Source organism: Microcaecilia unicolor, chromosome 9 (assembly GCF_901765095.1).
Source record: "Microcaecilia unicolor chromosome 9, aMicUni1.1, whole genome shotgun sequence".
Classification (NCBI taxonomy): domain Eukaryota; kingdom Metazoa; phylum Chordata; class Amphibia; order Gymnophiona; family Siphonopidae; genus Microcaecilia; species Microcaecilia unicolor.
Window position 1 is genome coordinate 100,607,951 of NC_044039.1, and position 19,477 is coordinate 100,627,427.

Below are 19,477 nucleotides of genomic sequence, written 5' to 3' on the forward strand. Positions count from 1 at the left end.
TACTAAGCTTGCATTTTATTTTTTCTATGATTGGTGTCAAACAATTAAATGATAGCACTAGACAATGAACTGCAGACCAATATTAAATGGACACTTGGTGATAAATTCTATAAATGGTGCCTTAAAAATGGGCACCGAAAAAAACAATGCTTAGCACTATTCAATAAACGGCACTTAAAGTTAGGCACAGTTTACAGAATAGCGTTTAGAACCAGGGAACTGTGACTGCTTTAAGCGTGACCATTTACACCAATAAAACCATGGTGTAAATCCCTGTGCCTAAATTAGGCACAGATCCCTTGAATTCTATAACAATAAACATAAATTAAAGGAATGCCCCTGAACCATCCATGACCCTCCAATGGCCGCGCCCTTTCTGGAATAGCATGTAAAATTTATGTGCATAATTGAAGCCAATTAACACCAATTGTTTGTTAAAATTCCAATTATAGGTACTAATTGGCTCATTATTCAATTACATTGCACGCACAATTTAAAGTGCCATTTATAGAATTTGGGGCTTAATGCCTGCCTTTGATGCTTTTGTTTTAAACTTCTAAAACATGAAGAGATAGCCAAAATTAGGTTCCAAACTTTTAGGCTGAAAAGACATAACTTTAGCTCCTAAAACTGAGGCACCCAAACTTTCTTCGTTGCTCAAAAAAATATACACTTAAAAATTTAGGTGCTCAGCCCTTATGTTTCCACAGGAGCAAAATTAGATCCTAGGGCTAGATTTACTAATGTGCCTTACCATGACAGCACACACTAATGCAGTTAGGGGCCCTTTTACTAAGCAGTGTAGGCGCATACGCGCACCCAACGAATGCCAATTCAGAACTGTCGCCCGGCTACCTCGTGGCCTGGGCTGTAATTTCATTTTGTATGTGCAACCACTAAGCGCGCTGGAAAATATATTTTATTTCCCGGCACACAGCGCTAACTGGTATTGTACACGCACTGACGGTTATAGCCTGGTTAATGCATGAGACCTTACCACTAAGTAAATGGGTGGCGGTAAGGTCTCAGGCCCAAAATGGACATGTGCCAATTTTCATTTTGCCGCATGTCCATTTTTGGCCAAAAGAAAAAAAGGCCTTTTTGTTTTACAGGCACACTGAAAAAATAGACCTATGTGCGTCCAATAAACGCATCTACAACAGCACAGGACATTTTCCGGTGCCCTAAGTAAAAGGACCCCTTAATGTGTGTTAGTAAATAGGTTCCAATGCATAAAATGGGACCTGCAGTAAACATGCATTGATGTGTGTTAGCATACAGCAATATAGAAGCATCTTTTGGAAAAGAAGTTAAGATTCTACCCTTTAAAATTGACCTCTACATTTTTAACTACATACCCGAAAGTTTCTTGTCCAATAACAAAGTGTGTAAAATAATTTTAACCAATTAACAGCAGTTATAGGCTGAAAGTCAAAGCATTCATACAGACAACCCAATGTCACTTATCATTAGAACGATTCATTAGCGATTCCAAAGAATTTTCAAGTAAAGCGAACTTCCCTTTAGCAAGTATTCTCCAAGGACAGCAGGCTGATCATTCTCACAAGTGGGTCGACGATCTGCTTCGGCCCGGAAACCGGCATATCGCAAAGCAAAAAAGAAAAAGTTGTTTGCTACAGTCTTCTGGTGCGTGTGCTGCACCGCACATGCGCAGAGTGTCTTCCCGCCCATCGTGCGACAGCATTCCTCAGTTTAATCCAAAAGCATAAAGAAAAGAAACAATTCCAAGAGGAGGTGGGCAAGATTGTGAGAATGATCAGTCTGCTGTCCTTGGAGAATACTTGCTACAAGTAAGTATCTTTGCTTTCTCCAAGGACAAGCAGGCTGAATCATTCTCACATGTGGGGTTTCCCTAGCATCCAGGCTCACCCAAAACAACAAATTTTAGTCAACTGGGTCTCGCAACGGTGAGGACATAACACAGATTAACCTGAAACTATATACAAACTAGCTGAGAGTGCAGCGTGGAACAGACCAAAATGGGCCTAGGAAAGTGGAGTTGGATTCTAAACCCCAAATAGGTTCTGCAACACTGACTGCCCAAACTGACTGTCACGTCGAGTATCCTGCTCAAGGCAGTAATGAGATGTGAATGTGTGGACTGAAGACCACGTCGCAGCTTTGCAAATCTCCTCAATGGAGGCTGACTTCAAGTGGGCTACCGATGCAGCCATGGCTCTGACATTATGAGCTGTGATGTGGCCCTCTAGAGTCAGCCTAGCATGAGCATAAGTGAAGGAAATGCAATCTGCTAGCCAACTGGAAATGGTGCATTTACTGATGGCGACTCCCCACCTGCTGGGATCAAAAGAGACAAACAACTGGGTGGACTGTCGGAAGGGCTTCGTCCGCTCCATGTAAAAGGCCAACATTCTCCTTAAGTCCAAGATGTGCAACCTGCTTTCGCCAGGGTGGGCATGAGGACAGGGAAATCATGTTGGCAAGAGAATCAACTGGTTCAGATGGCACTCCGACACCACCTTTGGCAGAAACTTAGGGTGCATGAAGAGCACTACTCTGTTGTGATGAAACTTAGTATAAGGTGCATCCACTACTAAGGCCTGAAGTTCACTGACCCTACAAGCTGAAGCAACAGCCACCAAGAAAACGACCTTCCAGGTCAAGGACTTCAGATGGCAGGAATTCAGTGGCTCAAAAGGAGCTTTCATCAGCTGGGTGAGAACGACGTTGAGATCCTATGACACTGGTGGAGGTTTGACAGGGGCTTTGACAAAAGCAAACCTCTCATGAAGCGAACAACTAAAGGCTGTCCAGAGAAAAACAAACCTCTCATGAAGAGAACTAAAGGCTGTCCAGAGATAGGCTTACCTTCTACACATTGATGATACACACTAATTGCACTAAGGTGAACCCTTACAGAGTTGGTCTTCTCCTTAAGAAGCCTTCACTCGACCCTACTTGGCCCTCTAATTACCGACCCATCTCCCTCCTTCCATTTCTCTCCAAATTACTTGAGCGTGCTGTTCACCACCGCTGCCTTGATTTTCTCTACTCACATGCTATTCTTGACCCACTACAATCTGGTTTTCGCCCTCTCCACTCAACCAAAACTGCGCTTACTAAAGTCTCCAATGACCTTTTACTGGCTAAATCCAGAGGTCAATATTCCATCCTCATTCTTCTTGATCTTTCCGCTGCTTTTGACACTGTCGATCACAGCATACTTCTCGATACTCTGTCCTCACTTGGATTCCAGGGCTCTGTCCTTTCCTGGTTCTCTTCCTACCTCTCCCTCCGTACCTTTAGTGTTCACTCTGGTGGATCCTCTTCTACTTCTATCCCTCTGCCTGTCGGTGTACCTCAGGGTTCTGTTCTTGGTCCCCTCCTCTTTTCTATCTACACTTCTTCCCTTGGTTCATTAATCTCATCCCATGGCTTTTCCTATTATCTCTATGCTGATGACTTCCAAATCTACCTTTCTACCCCTGATATCTCACCTTGCATCCAAACCAAAGTTTCAGCGTGCTTGTCTGACATTGCTGTCTGGATGTCTCAACGCCACCTGAAATTAAACATGACCAAAACCGAGCTTCTCATTTTCCCCCCCAAACCCACCTCCCCACTCCCCCCGTTGATGGCTCTCTCATTCTCCCTGTCTCCTCAGCTCAAAACCTTGGAGTCATCTTTGACTCTTCTCTCTCCTTCTCTGCCCATATCCAGCAGATTGCCAAGACCTGTCGTTTCTCTCTTTACAACATCCGTAAAATCCGCCCCTTTCTTTCCGAGCACTCTACCAAAACCCTCATCCACACCATTCTCACCTCTCGCTTAGACTACTGCAATCTGCTTCTTGCTGGCCTCCCACTTAGTCACCTCTCCCATCGGTTCAAAACTCTGCTGCCCATCTCGTCTTCCGCCAGGGTCGCTTTACTCATACTACCCCTCTCCTCAAGTCGCTTCACTGGCTTCCTATCCATTTTCGCATCCTGTTCAAACTTCTTCTACTAACCTATAAATGTACTCATTCTGCTGCTCCCCAATATCTCTCCACACTCGTCCTTCACTACACCCCTTCCCGTGCACTCCGCTCCATGGATAAATCCTTCTTATCTGTTCCCTTCTCTCCACTACTGCCAACTCCAGACTTCGCGCCTTCTGTCTCGCTGCACCCTACGCCTGGAATAAACTTCCTGAGCCCCTACGTCTTGCCCCATCCTTGGCCACCTTTAAATCTAGACTGAAAGCCCACCTCTTTAACATTGCTTTTGACTCGTAACCACTCGCCTCCACCTACCCTCCTCTCCTCCTTCCTGTACACATTAATTGATTTGATTTGCTTACTTTATTTTTGTCTATTAGATTGTAAGCTCTTTGAGCAGGGACTGTCTTTCTTCTATGTTTGTGCAGCGCTGCGTACGCCTTGTAGCGCTATAGAAATGCTAAATAGTAGTAATAGTAGTAGTAGAAGCGACTCCAATCTCTATGGTTCTTCGGAGGGCAATTCCAGGAGAAAAGAGAACCATATCTGATGCTGCCAGTAGGGCATAATCAGAATCATGGTTCTGCGGTCTTGCTTGAGCTTCAACAAAGTCTTTCCCATTAGAGGTATGGGAGGATACGCATACAGAAGGCCTGTCCCCCAAAGTAGGAGAAAGGCATCTGATGCTAGTCTGTAATGGGCCTGAAGCCTGGAACAGGACTGAGGGACCTTGTGGTTGTGCTGAGTGGCAAAATGATCCACCGAGGGAGTGCCCCACGCTCGCAAGATCTTGCAAACTATGCCCATATTCAAGGACCACTTGTCAGGTTACATTATCCAGCTCAGTCTGTCGGGTAGACTGTTGTTTACGCCTGCCAAATAAGTGGCTTGTAGAAACATGCTGTGATGGCGTGCCCAGAGCCACATCTGGACAGCTTCCTGACACACGAGATTCGGTGCCCCTTTACTTGTTGGTGTAATACATCGCAACCTGATTGTCCATTTGAATTATGATAATCTGGTTGGACAGCCGATCTCTGAAAGCCTTTATAGCATTCCAAATCGCTCGGCGCTCCAAGAGGTTGATCTGAAGATCTATTTCCTGGGGGGACCAGGCTCCCTGAGTGTGAAGCCCAACTACATGAGCCCCCACCCCAGGAAAGATGCATCCATCGTCACTACTTTTTGTGGCTGAGGAATTTGAAATGGAAGTCCCAAAGTCAGATTGGATCGAATTGCCCACCACTGAAGAGAGTGTATCAGCTCAGGGGACACTCAGATGACATCTTCTAGGCTCCTCCTGGCTTGATACCACTGAGAAGCCAGGGTCCATTGAGCAGATCTCATGTGAAGACGTGCCATGGGTGTAATATATACTGTGGAAGCCATGTGGACCAACAACCTCAACATCTGCCAAGCTGTGACTTGCTGCGATGTCCGAACCTTGGATGCGAGAGACAGAAGGTTCTCCGCACGTGTCTCCGGGAGACAGGCTCGAACAGCCTACCTATCGAGCAGGGCTCCTATGAATTCCAATTGTTGGACAGGAGAGATGGGACTTGGGGTAGTTTATTACGAACCCTAGTAGCTCAAGTACCTGAACAGTCTTCCGCATGGACTCCCGAGCACCATCCTCCGAGGTGCTCTTCACCAGCCAATCGTCGATATAAGGGAACACTTGCACTCCCAGTCTGCGCAGTGATGCTGCAACTACTGCTAGACATTTAGTAAACACACTGGGAGCTGATGCAAGGCCAAAAGGCAACACACGGTACTGAAAGTGATGTGTTCCCAGCCGAAAGCGAAGATACTTCCTATGAGCTGGAAGTATCGGGATATGTGTATATGCGTCCTTCAAGTCCAGAGAGCATAGCCAATCATTTTTCTGAATCACGGGAAGAAGGGAGCCCAGGGAAACCATTCTGAACTTTTCTCGGACCAGGAATTTGTTCAGGGCCCTCAGGTCTAGGATAGGACACATCCCCCCTGTCTTTTTCTGCACAAGGAAGTACCTGGAATAGAATCCCTGCCCTCCTTCTCCTGGTGGAATGGGTTCGATCACATGGGCCTTTAAGGGCGTTGAGTTCCTCTACAAGTACCTGATTATGTTGAGAGCTGAATGTATGAGCCCTCGGTGGACAATTTGGAGGTTTGAATAGACTGAGGGTGTATCCTAACCGGACTATCTGAAGAACCCACTGGTCGGAGGTTATAAGAGGACATCTTTGGTGAAAAAACTGTAACCTCCCCCCAACTGGTAAGTCGTCTGGCACGGACACTTTTATGGTACCTATGCTCTGCTGGAGACAGTCAAAAGCCCGTCCTTTGCTTTTGCTGGGGAGAAGCAGGGGCCTTAGGTGCACGCTGTTGACGAGAATGAGCATGCTGGGTTAAGCCTGAGCAGGTTGGTGAGTCACCGGGCATACCCCGGGACCCACCAATATACCTCCTGTATTAGGAGGTGGTAGCAGAAGGTGCCCGGCAGGAGAGAGAAGACATAGCATCGGTATGCTTTTTGATCTGGTCAACCAGTTCTTCAACCTTCTCTCCGAAAAGATTATCCCCCCAGCATGGGGCATCCACCATCCTCTGCTGAACCGAATGGTGCAGGTCAGAGACATGCAGCCATGAATGTCTGCGCATCGCTATACTCTGGACAGAGGTTTTGGATGCCATGTCAAAAATGTCGTAAGTGCCCCGGCCAAGAATTTGCAACATGCCTTCTGTTGCTTGACCAGCTGGCGAAAAGGCTCAGCATGCTCCGGAGGAAGTGCATCAACCAAGTCAGACAGCTGCTTCACCAAGTCCCGCAAGTAGACGCTCGTGAAGAGCTGGTATGATTGAATACAGGCAATGAGCATGGCGACCAGATACATTTTCCTTCCAAAAGAGTCCAAGGTCCTAGTTTCTCTGCCTGAGGGCGCTGAAGCATAGTTTCTAGTACTCTTGGCTCTCTTGAGAGTGGCATCCACCACCATGGAGTTGTGGGGTAACTGAGACCTCGCCAACCAAGGTTTCCTATGGATCCGATATTGGGTATCAATTTTCTTGGGGACCACAGAGACAGAGAGGTCGCCCAGTTCTGCTTGCGGACTGCCTTGAGTACCTCATGCAGGGGGGCCATCACTAACCTCCTTAGGTGGAGAGGTGTAGTCCAGGACCTCAGCCATTTCCCGCACAAACGAGGTGAAAGAGAGGCTCTCAGGTGGTGATAGCCTTCTCTCAGGTGGAGGAGAAGGTTCTGAAGGAATCCCATTCAACTCATCGGAGGAAAAGTACCTGGGATCCTCTTCAAACGCCAATGAGCGTTCCTCTTCGATGTGGGACAACACTTCCCTCAAGGATGTCCGAGACCGAGCCCAACTCGACTTCGAAGACCCGTGGCCCCGAGAACGGTATCAAGAGGACGGTGTATGCCTCGACTCCGGCGAAGCTTCCCCCACCGATGTCGAAGGAGAACCGGCCTGGGTGGCAGTTGACACCGGTTCCGCAAGCGGTGACGGTGTCAGGGGGCACACAACAGGCTGAGGGCCAGGCGGGGCCGCAGCGAAAGGCATGGCAGGTGCAGGCACCCCCGATGCCAATGCACATTGCTGCATAAAGGTCTCCGACAGCTCTGGGAGCAAGGCCCGGAGTTGCTCGTCGAAAGCCACCATCAGTAAAGGCTGCGGGGCCAGTGTGGGCTCAGGTTGTCTAACCATCTGGGGTGCGGGAGCAGGATTTCGGCTGGGAGATGGGTGCTCTGGCACCTCTTGAATGGAGGGGGAGCCTGATCCCTCAACGTCCCGGAACCCCCGGCACCATGCATCGAAAGAGATCGGTGTCGGTGCTTCTTGGCCTTCGCCCGACGCACCTCACTGAGACTCCTCGGTGCCGACGAGAGCGAAATGGAATCCTCACGACGCCTTAGGGTTGGTCCCAGGGGGCCTGCACAGCAGGAGGCCTTGAGACAGATGGACACCCACTCAACGCCTCACTACTCCCAGTGTTCCTGTGTCTCAAGTAGCAGCCATCCCCTACTGTGAATCCCGATGTCGATGCCTCAGTCGACGCCGACGACCTCAATGCCGACGCTGATGTTGAAGGAGCGGACCGAGCTCCAAAATGTTTCTCTCTCTGGGCCTCTCGGGAAATTTGCATTCTTTTCTTCATACGAAGACAAAGGATGCAATTTGCCGGGCCATGGTCGGGCCCAAGGCACTGGATAGATCAAGAATGTGTATCAGTACCTGAGATGGTCCGGTTGCACCGAGCACAACGCTTGAAGCCACTGGGAGTCTTCGATGACATGCAAGAGAAGACGGCTTCAGCAAAATCAAAAGTCTTGATCATGCTTATGAAAAAAAAAATAAAGGCACAAAAATAGGAATTACTCCGACCGAGCAAGCCTAAGTATAGCCCGCGATGGAAAAATAAAGAAAACTTAAACACGGGCAAAAAAGAAAGAAATATCAGAAAACTCTCTTTTAAAAAAAAAAAAAAGAAAAAGAAATGTAAAAACTAGCCAAAAGGCACTGACCAAAAATGAAGGCTCTTTCCCGGGCAGTAGAGGAGCCACAGAGCACTGCCGCTCCTCATGCGGAAAAAAACGAACGGAGAAGCGCGTTCGTGCGATGGACAGGAAGGTACTCTGCAAATGCATGGTGTGGCACAAGCGCCAGAAGGCTCTAGCAAAACTTTTTCTTTTTTTGCTATGCAATATGCCAGTTCCCGGGCCGACGCAGATCGTTGACCCACTTGCGAGAATGATTCAGCCTGCTTGTCCTCAGAGAATAACAGTTTTAAGATGACATTTACATTTTATAAAGGATGGATGCTATGGCTTACCTTGTGAATTTATGAAACATTATAAAACACATGGGAAGTTTCATATTTAATAGAAAACCAGTTATATTCATAATCATCCACCACATTTGGTATAATCAATATTAAGCTAAGTAAATAATACAAATTTTATATTCTGTACAAAACGCTTTTTCTTCTTCAATTTATTGAAATGCAAAATGCTTGGTGTGCAATAGCATTTGATGTCCATGGCTATGGGTGCATTTATGTGAATGAAACAAAAGAAAATCTTTAAACACTTAAGATCTGTGGAAATATGGAATAGATGATATGATACTGTACCTGATTGGCTCTGGAGGTGGTCATGGGATCAGATGGAGAGGACTTGGTGGTAGTTGGTGAACATGGCAATGTCTGGGAACAAAGCAGTTCAAGGATCTTTACAAATATGGACTAAATATGTAGCTTGTAAAATAATTAAAAAGTAATGCAAAGTGAAAAGTAAAAAAAAAAAATCAACAGAAAATTTGCTTACAAAATATGTCAAAAAAATCTGAATCAGAGAAGAAATTCACCAGTTAGCAGTGTTTAAAAACAATGACCAGCACGGCTCAATATTGATTGTCAGTATTTTATAAAATTAAGCATGGAAGAGTCATGAGTTTATAATACACTAGTGACTAAGTTTCAGGTGCTATTTATGTGAAGTATGTTTAACTTTGCAAAAGTACACTACACAATAATAATTTTTACGTGAAGTCTACTATTTATGAAGATTTAAATTTAGTATTGATGAGTTACCACAATGCAAACTGAAGCAAAGCATCTCATTAATGCCAACAATAGCACAAAGAGCATGTGAAAATGCTCTGTAGGCCTGTTTTTGTGGAAAACAAAACATACCTACACTTTTCCAAAACATAATAAATAGATCCTCTTCACAAAGCAGAAGCAGGATTTAAAGGGCCATCATGGCTCAAATTGGAGGCCTTCCCATCTACCCAAGGGGCCTCAGATCCTAGTGGTCTATTGATCCCTTTGATCCCTTCCCATAAGCCCAGTCATAGCACAAAGGTTTAAGAAATATGGGTCCCCCTGGAGCCTACCCTTTTGGAGGTGGGAACACCCCAATGGAGGAGTGGAGAAGTAGCCTAGTGGTTAGTGCAGCGGACTTTAATCCTGGGGAACTGGGTTCGATTCCCACTGCAGCTCTTTGTGACTGTGGGCAAGTCACTTAACCCTCCATTGCCCCAGTTACAAAATAATTACCTGTATATATGTAAACCGCTTTGAATGTAGTTGCAAAATACCACAGAAAGGCGGTATATCAAGTCCCATTTCCCTTTCCCAATGGCCACTCCATCCAACCCCCCCCCCCCCAAGCCATAAATTAGGGCATCAACCATAAAGCTACCCTATCATCTTTACAGTCTGCTGTTTTGAACTTAAAATAATGGTCAAGTCTACCACCTGGAATCCTGACTCACCCCATGTCCAAGGGACACTGTGAGTAAAAACAATTCCCACTCACTCCTCAGCAGATCATTAGGAATCAGAGGATATTCTGGAATAGGTGTGGGGTTTGGGGACCTTAAATTCAGGCCATGAGGAAGGGGGTCAGTAGACCATTAGGAATTAGAGGACACTCCAGGATGGGTGTGGGGGTTTGGGGCCTCAAATTCAGGCCATGAGAACTTTTTAAATTCCATGACTACTGAATAAGGGGGGGGGGGGGGGGCATCTTTTCTAAAGATTTCTCACATTTTCTCACAGCCAGGTACGCATCAAGTTGCCAATCATGGTGATGCAGAAAAAATTTCTTGTGGAATTTAACTATGGATGCAGATTATCCAGGCGCTTGTTTGCATCCAAGCTAAATTTCACAAAAAATAGGTATGAATGTGTAAACATTTTCACAATTAGAACATAAGGCACTTGAAAAGTGGATTAATAGGAAGCAGTAATTTAAAATAACAGTAATATCTGTGTATCTTTTTAATTATCTAAACTCCAGAGAATTAAAAATGTTATCTTTAATTATGTTTACACTCCTTCAACATTTGCAGTTTTGAAGTTACAAATTTGGCAATCATTCTTTGGATGCATAGAGTGACCTTGGCACAAATTACTAACAGCATAACAGAATCCTGATTTAAGAAAATATGAAATGCCAAACCAGGGGAACTGTTAAAAACACTAAACACTAATTTTAGCTTGGAAATGAAACAAAGTAACTGAAGGACAAGTAAAGAATGATTACTATTTGTTACAAATATGAATGATTCAGTAAGAATAAATATAGAAATGATTCACACAACTTCTTTAAGTACACAGCCCCCTAACAGGACCTTTTTATATACTTTCTTACTTCGCTGACACACCTTTCTTCCAGACTTACTGCAAAACTAGAGTCCCTGTAAGTTGCAACACTTTTTCAAGGACCACTAAAAACAGTATCACATTATGAGGCTCTTTTACTAAGGTGCAGTAGGCCTAACGAGGTCCTACAGAGTGATAAAAGAGAACTACCATGGGGCATATGCTGAATCATCCCACAGTAGTTTCCTGCTCAACAAAACATGTTTTATTTTCCAGCGTGAGAGTCGTGCCCATGGGCAGAGAGTAGGCGTGCCTGCGCTAATCGGGTAGTGTAGGCACATTGCCATGCCCTACTCAGTTAGTGCGGGACAGTGGCATAGCCAAGGGTGGGCCCAGGCCCATCCACTTTGTGCTCAGGCCCATCCAGTAGCAGCACACCTACAATGTGGCTGGCAGGAATCCCCAAGCCCCACCAGCTGATAATTCCCAACAATTGTACCTCCTACATACCTTGTAAATAGCAGATCTTCCTCTGCAGTGAGCAGCAACTGAAACATACTGCTCGCACGGGGCCCACAGTCTTCCCTCTGACGTATTCCCGTCTATGCGGAAACAGGAAGTTGCATCAGAGGGAAGGCTGTGGGGCCAATATGAGCAGTGTGTATTAGTTGCTGCTCGCTGCCAGTGAAAATCTGCTATTTAAAAGGTATGCAGGGAGGGGGGAAATTTGAGAGACTATCCAGCTTATTTTTGAAAGAGAAAGACGCCCATATTTCGACCCAAATTGGGAGATGGGCGTCCGTTTCCCGTGGGCACCCAAATCGGTATAATCGAAACCCGATTTTTGGTGTCCTCAACTGCAGTCCGTCACGGAGACGAACAAAGATCACGAAGGCGTGCCGGAGGCAGGACTGGGGCGTGGTTATTGGCCGAGGAGAGATGGGCGTCTTTAGCTGATAATCGAAACAAGAAGGGCGTTTTTGAAGAGAATTTGGTCCGCTTTATTTGGACCAAAAAAGTGCCCCAACTGACTAGATGACCACCGGAGGAAATCGGGGATGACCTCCCCTGACTCCCCCAGTGGTCACTAACCCCCTCCCACCAAAAAAAAAAAACACTTTACAAACTTTTCTTCCCAGCCTGTATGCCAGCCTCAAATGCCGTACCCACCTCTATTGAGCCTGCCATGAGTGGGAAAGCGCGGGGTACAAATGTAACAAAAATAAAAATAAATGACAGCAGAATGTGTTCTATCCTCTGACAGCCTTTCCCTGGTTCTGATGTGGCTCTCGGGTGAGTATGACACCTTTTCTGTTAAGGGCATTGCAAGGTCACATCAGCAATGCATTGTGGTGGGTGTAGGGTATTGGGCTCCGTGATTCCATTAGCTTATCTTAAATGCTCACGATGTTGGTAGTTGGTAGGCTCTACTCCCATGGTGCTTTTCCCTCTGCTTACTGGGTCAGAGTGTGCCCTGTTTTGTTTCCGGTAGTCCATGAGGTAGTGGCCATTTGTGTAAGACACTTTTAGATCCCTTTCATGTGTTAGCCACGTTACAGCACTTAGTTCTTACCTTGAATGTTGCTGAAAGAGGGCATTGTACACCATTCTGCCAGCTGGGACCTACTGCTAATCTCAGTACCGGCGAGACTCGTTGCCAGTGGGGCACAACCTCTGATCTGCAGTTAAATGTGAGTAAAGGTGCTTATTCAAATAAAGGATGTTTTCAGCGAGATTAGTCTTCAGGAGTGAACTGCTGTACCAAGGTTATACACCAGCAACAAGTCCTGTCCCTGGAGCACTTTTAGTGGGTACTGCAGTGCACTTCAGGCAGGCAGACCCGGGCCCATCCCCCCCCACCCATAACACTTGTGATGGTCAATGGGAGGCCTCTAAAACCCACTGTACCCACATGTAGTTGCCCCCTTCACCCCTAAGAGCTATGGTAGTGTTGTATATTTGTCCCTCTCACGACCAAATGGCTTGGATTGGGACGTTTCTGAGCTGGGCGTTTTTATTTTCCATTATCGCAAAAAAAAAAAAAAAAAACAACGCCCATCTCAGAAGGGACCAAATCCATGGCATTTGGTCCATCCAAACCGTATTTTCGACACGAAAGATGGACGCCCATCTTTTTTGATAATACGGTCTGTCCCGCCTCTTCACATACCCATTATCGGGTGGAGATGGGCGTTCGCGTTCGATTATGCCCCTCCATATGGAAAGCAGACGAGAGAGGGAGAGACCAAATCACTTGTGGGAAAAGGCGGAGTTCTTCTGTCCACCCATCTTGGGCCCAGGCCCACCCAAAATTCCCTGGTGCGGGAGTAGTGTGGAAGCCCTTACCGCCTCCTAAATAGGTGGTGGTAAGGGCTCCCGTGGTATTGGTCACATGGTAATAGGGAAATTAGCACATAGCCATTAGAAAAAAGTATGGCACTGCAGCCATTTTACTGCCGCGCAAAAGTGGCTGCAGTGCAAGATACCAGCACCAGCCACTTTTTAGCGCACTTGGTAAAAAGACCCCTAAATGAGCTGAATCCACAAAGATCCTTTTTTTGGAAGAAGGAGCAGAAGGAAGCGGCTATTGGTCTGGAAAGTTCACATACTATAATCAGGAATATAGAAGGGGGAGGGGGTTATGTATAGTTTTTTTCCAATTTTTCAATTTTATCTATTTTTCTTGCCTCCACTCTATCCTTTTTCCCTTACTTCCTCTGCAGCCCAGCAGTGGCTCCTGGGCAAGCTCAGAGTCCACTGCTCAGCCTGGACTCTTGCTCTTTTCCTGGCAGTGGATCATCTATCCAGCCTGTATCAGCAATATTTCTGCCAAATCCGAGCCCCACCTTGCTCCCGTTCAACAAAAATTTGAAACGTGGTGATATCACCAATAGCCTCCATTTCTTTTTTTGTTAAATTTTTGGATTGTCTGATGGGAAAGGGGGGAAGGGAAAGGGAAATAGGACTTGATATACCGCCTTTCTGAGGTTTTTGCAACTACATTCAAAGTAGTTTACATATATTCAGGTTCTTATTTTGTACCAGGGGCAATGGAGGGTTACGTGACTTGCCTAGAGTCACAAGGAGCTACAGTGGGGATTGAACTCAGTTCCCCAGGATCAAAGTCCGCTGCACTAACCACTAGTCTACTCCTCCATTCCGGCTAAGCAATTAGTGGAATATTTAAATTAATTCAACATTCTTCATTATTTTCAGTCAGGATTTTGTAGCGACCATAGCAATGAAATACCCTGATCTCTGAAAATAGGTTACTTATGTCTGAAGGGAAACAATCTATTATGTGATTTATATAGTGCTTTTGATCTTGTAGACCATTCAGTTCTGCTATCAAAACTGAGCAAGACTGGAATCAATGGAAATGTACGGAACTGATTTCAAGGCTTTTCACATTATTGGTGCTGTAAGGTGAAATGGTGGGTAGTCTGTCTGTTGCATGGAGAGTACTTTGTGGAGTTCCTCAGGGCTCTCCCAAATTTTATTCAAACTTTTGATATATACTTTGGGAGTAGTATTGGAGAATGCGAGTTTCAATGTTTACACTTATGCAAGACACAGCTTATCATGTGCAACTCTGTTTGTAACTTGGACATAGGACTACCCATTAGCAAATACATTGCTCTGTGAGTAACGGCAGGCTATTATCTTTTGGTATTTATTACTGAATGTTTTTACCATCTAAAAATGGATCGGTTAACTCACTGTCTGCTTTGCTTTTTCTACTTAGGAGAGAAGGGCTTTATCGGTATAGATACCTAAGTAAATGGTAACATTCCCACTTCAATGCTGAGTACTTGATGTTTAAAAATCTTCTCTAATGATTTAATCAGACATAGGTTCTTGTCTAACTGTGCAAAGAAAAAGCCAAATCAAATAGATGTTTTTTTTCAAACCTTGGGAGATGTAAACATAATTCCAATAAAAGAGATGGGCATTGTAAAAAATAAACAGAAGAAATTAGGGCACTATCGAATATTCAATTTCACCCCAAATTTATTAGGACTTATTTACTGCCTTTTTGAAGGAATTCACTCAAGGCGGTGTACAGGAAGAATAAATCAAACATGAGCAATACACAACAGTGACCCGAATACATTATTCATATTTGGCTGAATAGTAATTTAAATATGAATACGAATAATCCGGGGCTCTACTATGCTAAATCCTACTAAAATAATCACTTGATCTCTGATTTTATGTTGCTTATTTGTTACATTTGTATCCCATATTTTCCCACCTATTTTATTTTTTATTTTTGTTACATTTGTACCCCACACTTTCCCACTCATGGCAGACTCAATGCGGCAGGCAATGGAGAGTTAAGTGACTTGCCCAGAGTCACAAGGAGCTGCCTGTGCCGGGAATCAAACTCAGTTCCTCAGTTCCCTAGGACCAAAGTCCACCACCCTAACCACTAGGCCACTCCTCCACTCCTTTGCAAGCTCAATGTAGCTTACATAGTACTGTTAAGGCGATCGCCAATTCCGGTATGAACAAAATAGAGTGATGTCATAGTAGGGTAAAGTTCATGTGTGACAAACACATTGGGGGATCGTAAGAAGGAGGAAGAGTTTAGTTATGTCCAGTAAGGTTTCGGCTTCGTTGTGTTGCAAGGTTGTGTTGTAAGGTTGTATCTTTCGGGTATGCCTTTTTGAACAGGTTAGTTTTTAGTGATTTCCAGAAGTTTAAGTGGTCATAAATTGTTTTCACGGCGCTTGGTAGTGCGTTCCATAGTTATGTGCTTGTATAGGAGAAGCTGGATGCATAGGTTGTTTTGTATTTGAGACCTTTGCAACTTGGGTAGTGGAGATTTAGGTATGTTCATGTTGATCTTGTTGTGTTTCTGGTTGGTAGGTCTATGAGGTCTGTCATGCATCCCGGGGCTTCGCCGTAGATGATTTTGTGAACCAGTGTGCAGATTTTGAACGCAATACGTTCTTTGATTGGGAGCCAGTGCAATTTTTCTCGTGGGGGTTTGGCACTGTCGAATCTCGTTTTGCCAAATATAAGCCTGGCTGCTGTGTTTTGAGCAGTTTGTTATTTGTTATGTTATGTTAAAACTCAATGCCCATTATTCTCGTTCTGTATTCGTATTCGGCGAACAGTAAAATATATTCAGTACCACTCTAGAAGAAATCTTAAACAGATCCACTGTAACTACGGAGTTAACCACCCCTCAGTACCTAGTCTGACTTATTTTTTAAAGGGTCCTTTTATTAAGGCGCATAGGCGCCTATCAAATTGGCACTACCGCCCAGCTATCGCGTGCCAAGGGCAGTAATTCCATTTTTGGTGTGCGCCCAAAACACATGGTAGAAAATATTTTCTATTTTCTACCACGTGGCGCTTTTCCGGCAGTAACTGTCAGTTTACGCACATTGAACCCATACCGCCCGGTTAGCATATGAGACATTACTGCTACGTCAATGGGTAGCGGTAAGGTCTCAGGCCAAAAATAGACATGTGCTGGTATTAATTTTGCCGCACATCCATTTTCTGGCACAAAAAAATGCCTATTTTCCATGCGTGCTGAGGAAATGGACCAGCGCGCATCCAAAGCACACGCCTACACCAACGTGGGCCATTTTTAGGCGCACCTTAGTAAAAAGGCCCCTAAATGTCCAATCAGTGGGTAATAAAGCACATATTGTCAAGGATGAGCTAGTTAGCTCACCAGCATTGGAAATTTTAGCATGTCACATAATAGATGATCTTTAGATGTACCTTCTCCTCTAGGAAAATGCATTAGCAAGAGACAGATTTGCAGGGGCATTTTCAAAAAAAGGTCTGTCCAAAAAAACACCTGTCCTGCTCAAAATGTAAAAAAAAAAGTCCATCTCACAGTCATAATCAAACAAGAAAAATGTCTAGATTTCCAGTCTGATTATAGCTGTGAGATGGACATTTTTGCACTGAAAATGTCCAACATGAATACCCATTCCAAAGTGAAACGTCCAACTTTTGAATGACAAAAAGAAAAAAAAATGGGGACAAGAACATCTGTCTGACATCATTTTCACAAATATCGCCACAGAGATGTCTCCGCAAATCAAAGGAGTAGCCTAGTGCATAGTGTAGTGGATTGTAAACCAAAGGATACAGGATGAAACCCCACTATAACTCTTGTAAACGTGATCCCTCCAGGGCCGGAAAAATACTTACTGTACCTAAATGTACACCACTTCAATAGTCTTCAGTCTTGCAGGTGTTATACATATTTAGGTACAGTAGGTATTTTTCTGTTTCTGGAAAGATCAGAAAAAAAAAGTTGAAGTGAGATTTCAACCTGGGTCCCTCGATTCACAATCCACTGCATTAACCACTAGGTTACTCATGTGACCTGGTTGGTACTTTGTTCAGAATGGCCATAATACCTGTAGCTGACAGAGCCTGGTTTTCCATTTCAGTTTCACTTTCAGGGAAGAGGGAGGGGGACAGCAACCACTGGGGGATTAAGGAAGGGTCATGCTTTAATCCCTCCAATGGTCACCTGCTCATTTAGAACAACTTTTCGCAACTTGGGCATGGCTGAAACAGGTATATATAAAACGTCCTTTTTAGACTTGGACATTTCTTCCCATTTGAAAATCCCTGATGGATATTCTACTTTTGAAGCCTCCCTAGTCCCACCAAAAACACGCCCACAACACACCCCCTTGCTATTTGGATGAACTGCCGTGTGAAACATCCAAATTCTAACATTATGATTTGGACGTTTTTAGCAGATGGACCTTTTATTAGGAAATTTAAGACATATGTCTGCTTTGAAAATGAGCACCTTTATGATGCTCTATACTCTACAAACATTTTGATTATAGAGACATTTTGGATTACAGAGATAAATTTACATTTGAAAACACTTAGGGGCCCTTTTACTAAGGCACGTGGGCGCCTATGCGCATCCAACGCGCTTCAATTTGGAACTACCGCCTGGCTACTGCGAGCCCCGAGTGGTAATTCCATTTTTTTATGCGCATCCGAAAATATATTTTTATTTTCTACCACGTGGCGCTAACCAGGCAGTGATTGGCAGTGTACACATGCTGACGATTACCGCCCGGTTAGTGCATGAGACCTTACTGCTAAGTCAATGGGTGGTGGTAAGGTCTCAGGCCCAAAACGGACGTGCGCCAATTTTTATTTTGCCAAATGTCTATTTTCGGCCAAAAAAGGGTTTTTTTAACAGGCGCGCTGAAAAATGGACCTGCATGAATCCAATGCACACGCCTACAACAGCGCAGGCCATTTTTCGGCAAACCTTAGTAAAAGGACTCCTTAAAGATTCTAGAACTAGAGATTTGTATGCATTTCTAAACACATTAGATTTTCAGTTACCTTCACCTAAATATTACACATAATAAAGGGCATCAACTAAATCTTTTTGCTACATCTATAAATCCTTCTCAGAGCCTTACTTTCTCAGGCATGGTCTGGACTACTACTTTATGGTCCAACCATTATATGCTCCAAATTTACTATAAACTGAAGACAATCAAAAGGAAATAAAGCTGCTATAAATATGGCAACAGACCTTTATACAAGAGAAGTAAACAAAAACAAGAGAAACGGGAAGCCTATATGGTTCTCCAAACAAGTGGCTGAAAAGGGCAAAAGAAAGCTGTAAGACTATCACGGAAACTCAAAGAACCGAAGAGGGAAATACGGCTAGCAACAGCACAGGCAGAAGAAAAATTGTCTAAAGATGCAAAAAGAGGTGACAAGACCTTTTCCAGATATACTGGGGAAAGGAGAAAAGTTAGGAATGGACTTCTAAGACTGGAAGATGCTGAGAATGACTATGTCGAGTGTGATAAGAATAAAGCAAACATGCTAAACTACTATTTCTCTTTGGTGTTCACAGAAGAAAATCCTGGAGAGGGCTGAACTTAGGACCCAATGTGGTGAACTAGATTGGAAACTGCTTGACTGACAGGCGACAGAGAGTGGTGGTAAATTGAATCCACTCCAATGAAAGGAAGGTGAGCAGTGTAGTGCCTCAGGGGTCAGTGCTGGGGCTGATTAAGACTATCTCTATTTCAGGATGCAGGTGAAAGCTTGGCTCTTCAACCAGGCCTTTAATAGAAGAAGTAACTAACTTGTAAGTCTCACTCATACACACAAGGAGTGACTTGGGCTGCACATACTGCAGCAGAACATGTTTATCCACTCCTACCCTAGCTGAGATCATGTTTAACCATCTCTCTTATCTCATGTGCAACTTTCTTTAAATCAGTCACCTTACTTTCTAACTCTTCTTATTCTGTTACATCTTTGCTTTACCCTTCACTATTAATTAACATGTTCTATTACATATTATGTTAGCATTGTAAGTAGTATACCATGCTATATTTTGTATTGTTATTTGAATATTTTTACTGCTGTAATTGCCTATTG

The 19,477-nt window shown here is 44.4% G+C and overlaps 1 protein-coding gene across 2 annotated transcripts in view; it reads right to left on the reverse strand.

Annotated features, from left to right (window-relative positions):
• NOVA1 (NOVA alternative splicing regulator 1) overlaps positions 1–19,477 on the reverse strand; it is a 280,739-nt gene that overhangs the window by 121,817 nt on the left and 139,445 nt on the right. Inside the window, exon 4 of one of the 2 annotated variants that reach the window (XM_030214056.1) lies at positions 9,089–9,160. The exons of the other annotated variant lie outside the window; for it this stretch is intronic. Within the exon in view, the coding sequence (XP_030069916.1) occupies positions 9,089–9,160 (72 nt within the window). The remainder of the gene's footprint in view (positions 1–9,088; positions 9,161–19,477) is intronic. 2 annotated transcript variants of the gene reach the window in all.